We start from the raw sequence: 6,000 nt of genomic DNA, 5'->3' as shown, positions 1-6,000 counted from the left end.
CCTTCTGTTCTCTTCGCATGTCTTGAGGCCAAAGTCCCCAATCCCCTCCTTGTTTGAGACTTGGCTCGCCTGTTGACTACACGCCAACGAACGATCATTTACGCCCCCAGACCCCGTTGGAAAGGAAACTGGAGCTTTCTCGACGATTGCCCCTCCGTTACAGCAGACTCGAGACACCAGTTCACCACTTGTACTCGTTTTGTATCATAGGTATCACACAAAAATCGATCTGAGCCCCGCAGGACTGGTATCCGAAGCTCGATGGGTCCATAGACGTATGTGTGTTCCCGCACACCCGACCAACACGCAATCGACCGAACACTGCGCCGCTTGAGGGCAACGCGCGGTCCAAGTTCTCACAGAGTCCCGAGAGCTGGAGACCTAGGGGCTGTGAAGCGATTGGACCGAACTTTCCACTGGGCCCTGACCGTGGGCGTCGAGCGAACGGGGTCAAACAAATCATCATTCGGCAGAGGCGGTTCTGAACTTGAAGGGGAGGATTGTTCGAACCGAAAACAAGATGGAGTGCCCGAAGCCTTTCCTCCAAGACATCTATTATACAGATGGAGGGTGTGAGTTGATAGTTGTCGATCGTTCGCCTATATATCAGACGCTAACACCACGGCTTAGTCGTGGAAGGGAGAATATGTCAGGCGCTCGGAGACCTCACTTGCTGCTTGCCATGCCCATTGACGGATTGGGCGTACCCTGATAACTTCCAGACCATGAACGCGGCAGCCAATTGGGTGGCAGTGGCAAGCACACTCTGCTGCGTCTTTCTCTTGGTATCGTGGGCTGTTCTTCCGGTCGACAAGACGTATAGGCATTATCTGAGCATCTGCCTCACCATGGGGGTCATGTTCATGAATGTAAGCTCTGGCACCCCTCGCGGTGTCCCGTTCGGTGTGAGATTATTGACCCGTTGCACAGCTCGGTTTTGTCATTCCACTCGCCGGAAACCCAGATCAATGCTACGACGCGATCACGCCCAACTCGATGAAAACGAACTCGATGTGCGCCGCCTCCGGCTTCTTCCTCATCTTGGGGGGCTGGGCAGGCGTGATGTGGGTCTTCTTACGAGCTCTATCTCTGCACCTCCAGATCTGCTGGCAACTGGTCGTTGGGCGCAACTTTATGTGGTTCTCCCAGGCTCTGGGCTGGGGCATTCCCGTCATCGGCGTCGTTATTGCCTTCATCTTGAGCGGCGTGTCGTTCCGATTCGGGCAGACATGCCACATCAACCACAAGAACAGCCTCGCCGACCTGTGGATTCCGTTGCTGGTATTTGCGGGCCTGACCATTATCATCCAATTCGCCACGTTCGGCTACTGCATCAAGGTTTACCTTGCCTCGCTTGCCGACAACAGCGCCTCGACCGAAGGCTCTGGTCTGCCCTCGTACACGAACAGTATCCGCACCATGACCCCGAAGCAGGCCTACCGCCGAGTACGACGAGTCATCGCACTTCAATGGAGAGGCATCGCCATTGTCCTGATCATCATTGCCGACGTCATCTTCTTCTCCGTGGTGTTCGTCTTTCAGGACAATACAGTCGAGGCAGTGAAGCGCGATCAGAGCATCGCAACCCCCTGGGTTCGTTGCCTCCTCGCTAAGAATGGAGATAAGACAGCGTGCCTAGATGAGGCCAGCATGCTTGCGGTTAGCATGCCAACCGTCGGCGCCGTTCTTTTCCTGCTAGGGGTAAACCACGGGCCCCTCCTGCTTACCGACAAGTTTCTCTGGCTAACGTATCGCGCACTTAGATGAATGGCATTTGGCTGCTTTTCCTTCTCGGCCGCTGGTCCATGATCACCGGCTGGCGCGACATGTTTATGTCAGTTCCAAATCGGAACAAGAGGGAGTTCGTCTCAGTCGATGCGCGGCTGGATGATCTCAAGAAAGACACACGTTCGTACGAGATGCTGTCCCGGGACACCGGGAAGACCATGGACGAGTCAGTAACACCCTCCGCAGTGACCCCCGTCTCCCCGACACAAGCTCGGTCGCCAGTGGGGAGCCCGAATTTCCATGATTACGCGCAGAATTACGCACAGAATCACACGCAAACCAACGACGGGCGCCGGACCCCCGACTACTTCGGAAACACTGCCCGGTACCATACCCCGGCGAGGTCGTTTTCGAGCCCACGACCGCCTCAGACAGTGACGTGGGATGCGCGGGAGACGTATGCAAGATCGACGTCGCCGTACGCACAGCAGGACAGATACGTCAACCCGCTGGGCATGAACAGGATATGAAGTTATGACAACCACGGAACAATAACACAACAAAATTCACTCCTTTTTATTTATTTTTTTACTTTACCTTCCGATAATAAAATCAACTAAGATTCCGCCGATGTCGCTTCCATTCGGGCTGAATCTCGGCGACGAGAGCCTCGCGGCCATTGTTGCATATAAAGACGCGTCCCAGCGGACGGCGATGTTGGCAGGAGCCGCCCACATACTTGCCATCGCCATCAGTCGGACAACCCGCTGCGATCCCCTATTCTCGGCTAATCTCGAGGAATCTTGTCGTCGCATGTGGTGGAGGTGTTTTAAGAGGGATAGATTCGGGTCGGCGTCAGGAATTCTCTCAGGCAATGTCTGTGGCGCAAAGTGCGGGGTATATCAGTCCTCAGTGGGAGTTGGATCGGGCATCAAGGCACAAGGTGCACCGTGCAGCGCCCTGGGACGGCCAGATGTAGGATGAGAGACGGGTAAACCGGAAGCCGACTCGCGTGACCAATGTATATTTCACGTTAGATTGGATTGGAAGCTTGCAAACCTGCAGGCTTTTGAAGTCCTAAATGCCAGCGTGTCTCGGGACTGCCGGATGCTCATCATGGTGCGGGTGGGGCGGTAGGGTACGGTGTCCGTCTGAGTGCCCGCCCAACCTCCTGCTGGCGTGATTCTCCGATAACTAAGAATCTTCCGGCTGTTAACGTGAGTGCCGCCTGCGGCATTGTCAATGTCTCCCATGCCGATCGCTGATTGGGGTATCGGACGGAACAGAAATCGCAACATCCGATGATTCCGGTCCTGATGGTGCCATACCGCAAATCCCACGATGTTTCTGGAATGGAAAGTAAGACAAAGCCCGGACGCGCCGGAAGAGGGGGCCTTCGGGCTCGGGGTCTCGTCGGCGCCGCTTTTGCTGTGGACCCTCTTCTGCACTTAATAAAGAGCCCGGGCGGGTTGCTTTACATAAGAGAATAGCGACAGTGAGAGCTTGAGCAGAAGGCGGTGGCTAGTGCATTCCAGGAACATCAGATCGATATCTCTAACTCGGCCTTCTCTGGGCCTGAGACTTGTTCTCCCAAGCATCACATTTCGGCCACCAAAGAACCTGGAAGCGTTTGTCTCGTGCCCTGTTACGAAATTCGGGAACGGCCTTCAGCACACGGCCGACTATTCGACCGGCCCAGTTAACTCGCGCGCCAAGAAATCCCAGGGCTCACACGCCGCCTGCAGCCCTGTGGGGGAAGCGAATCCGCTGCTCCCGGACCTAAGCAATGTGAAGGCAGTCATCTGGCCTCGCGCTGTCGGCATTGAGTAAGCGGCTACTCTCATAAAACCATATTTCTGGGTTTCCTTGCCCGTCCAAGTGGTTCTCCAACCATGGAGATGCCGGTTTTCTTTTCTACTTCGTTCGACTACATATCGGGCGCCCGGCCCTCGGAATGGCCAATTGATGGGTTTGCGAGGGCCTCTGTGGTTTATAGGATCCGAGTGGGATGAAACAAACTGCGGCGACGACAACAGGCTCTGACCTTAAAATGGGTGAATGAATACTGATGCCTGGTTGACCGAAGCATACATTACATATACGCTAGAGTTCAAGCTCGCGAATTCCCCTCTTCATCGTTCTTCGTCATCATAACCAACCTTAGCTATCGCCTAGCGGCTCGGGACCTACGCTTCAGCCCCGTCTCAAACTGACAGCCGCAGCCGCTCGGGATCGGGCTCCTCACCGCCCCCCAGTACCCACTTCTTTTTAGGTCGCTCCCGCCTCACGGGAGCCGGTCTTCCCCCAATGCTCTGCCTACCAGCACCACGCGGGAAACGAATAGCCCTGCCAACCTCATCACCACACCTATCATCCTCACCAGGACCAGAAAGCCGCTACTACCGGCCCGTATTACGACGAATACTACCGCAAAAACGGTCAATGTTCTGCCTCCTGCTCGGCTTCTTCCTGGCCGGCGCCATCTACGTAGCCTACCTGTTCGCGGCCGAAGCGGAGCTGAACATCCCATGGGTGCCCGACGCCTCGGCCCGGCTCTTTGCGCAGCGGCCCCTGCCGCCGCCGCTCGAGGACACGTTCCTCTCGTCGCCGCGGTACACGCTGCCGCTGCGCGCTAGCGGCCGCGACATTGTCGACGCCAACGGTCGCCGCTTCAAGCTGGCCAGCGTCAACTGGTACGGCGCGTCCGACGAGCTGTTCGTGCCCGGCGGGCTGGACGTGCGGCACCGGGATGACATCGCCAAGACGATCCGCCGGATGGGGTTCAATTCCGTGCGGATGCCGTACGCGGATGAGCTGGTGATCGCCAACCCCGTGATCATGCCGCACCTGCTGAGCGCGAACCCGGATCTAGTGGGCAAGCGGGCCATGGATGTGCTGCAGGCGGTCGTGGAGGCGCTGACGGCGCAGGGGATTGCGGTTATCATGAATAACCACATCACCAGCGCGACGTGGTGCTGCGGCGCGGATCCGTGCGATGCCGGGTGGGCGAACGACCACTTGCCCGGGGCGATGTGCCGGGTGCGGCAGACGGAGGAGCAGTGGATCGAGCACTGGGAGGAGGTCATGGCGCGGTTCTCGAACAACAGCTTGGTGATCGGGGCGGATCTCCGGAATGAGGTGAGGGGGTTGTGGGGGACCATGCCCTGGGAGCGGTGGGCCGCCGCGGCGGAAAAGGCGGGGAATCGGCTGCTGAAGATGAACCCGGACTGGCTGATCATCGTCGGCGGGACCGAGTCCGGGAACGATCTCTCCGGCGTTGGGAGGCGGCCGGTGGTGCTGGACGTGCCCGGCCGGGTGGTCTACTCGGCGCACGTGTACGCCTGGAGCGGCTGGGGCAGCCTGGAAGGGCGATACTCGAAACGGTCGTACCCGAGCTTCGTCCAGTCGATGCGCCACAACTGGGCGTATCTGGTGGAGGGCGACATCGCGCCCGTGTGGATTGGGGAGTTCGGCGCGCCACAGAGGCCCGGCGTGGGGGACGCCAATTACTGGGATAACCTGTTGCGCTATCTCAAGACGATTGATGCCGATTTTGGATACTGGGCACTCAATCCGCGGAAACCGAAGGATAATGAGACGGAGGGCTACAGGCTTCTAGAGGACGACTGGACCACGCCGGTGCTAGATTACAGGATGAAGGACATGACTCAGTTGATGCGGGCTGGCAGCAGGAAGTGACCAGGGTGACTGGCTCTCTTTCTGTGCCCGGGATGGGATATAATGGTGTTTGGGTCTCGTTTTGCACCTCTGGCGTCGTGGTTGGGTTATCTTCGAAACAACATTGTTTCAAAGCATCAATAGCGTCGGTTCGAGTTGGCTGCTCTGTGGATATGGATTGGGCACTTTGGCGTTGCTCGGTGGGCTTGGCACTGTGCGCGATTCCGGTGGCGGCGAGGGTTTCAAGGCGTTGTTGGGAGGAAAACTGGTCGTGAATGCTGGGTGACGCATCTTGATACCATCAACGCCCGAGGTGTTACCATTTTATGAATTGACCTGAATGTTCGGTTGCATCGCCAGACGTCATCTGATTGTATGTAAGGTAGTATCTACCTGAAGGAAGCGTCCGCCGGAATTAAGCTAGAGTGCTTGATAGGTATCGTATATTTGGAGCGACGATCAAGGAAGTCCCTTATGCACAAGTTGGCATGGTTTTCTGCTAGCAGTCGTCTTATAGCTTAAAAGGCTTTACCATACCTACAACATCAACTTGCCGTAGGCAGTACCGTTATCTCACGTCCCAGAACCGATGCG

General features: G+C 56.9%; 2 protein-coding genes across 2 annotated transcripts; both read left to right on the top strand.

Moving 5' to 3' along the window:
• Positions 1 to 520: 520 nt before the first annotated feature.
• On the top strand, positions 521 to 2,734 carry B0T15DRAFT_545341 (uncharacterized protein; the record flags this gene model as incomplete). Its single annotated transcript, XM_062870131.1, has 4 exons — positions 521 to 572; positions 664 to 869; positions 931 to 1,701; positions 1,764 to 2,734. The coding sequence occupies 4 exons, from the start codon at positions 521 to 523 to the stop codon at positions 2,256 to 2,258; spliced, it is 1,524 nt and encodes a 507-aa protein (XP_062725332.1). The 3' UTR covers positions 2,259 to 2,734.
• Positions 2,735 to 4,170: 1,436 nt separating this feature from the next.
• B0T15DRAFT_388750 (glycoside hydrolase family 5 protein) lies at positions 4,171 to 5,427 on the top strand (the record flags this gene model as incomplete). Its single annotated transcript, XM_062864457.1, has 1 exon — positions 4,171 to 5,427. One exon carries the CDS (start codon positions 4,171 to 4,173, stop codon positions 5,425 to 5,427), a length of 1,257 nt encoding a protein of 418 aa, XP_062725331.1.
• Between the last annotated feature and the right edge of the window lie 573 nt (positions 5,428 to 6,000).

This window comes from Chaetomium strumarium, assembly GCF_033439665.1.
Source record: "Chaetomium strumarium strain CBS 333.67 chromosome Unknown B0T15scaffold_1, whole genome shotgun sequence".
NCBI lineage: Eukaryota > Fungi > Ascomycota > Sordariomycetes > Sordariales > Chaetomiaceae > Chaetomium > Chaetomium strumarium.
The sequence above is the reverse complement of the archived record's forward strand: the minus strand, read 5'-3'. Positions and strand labels throughout refer to the sequence as shown.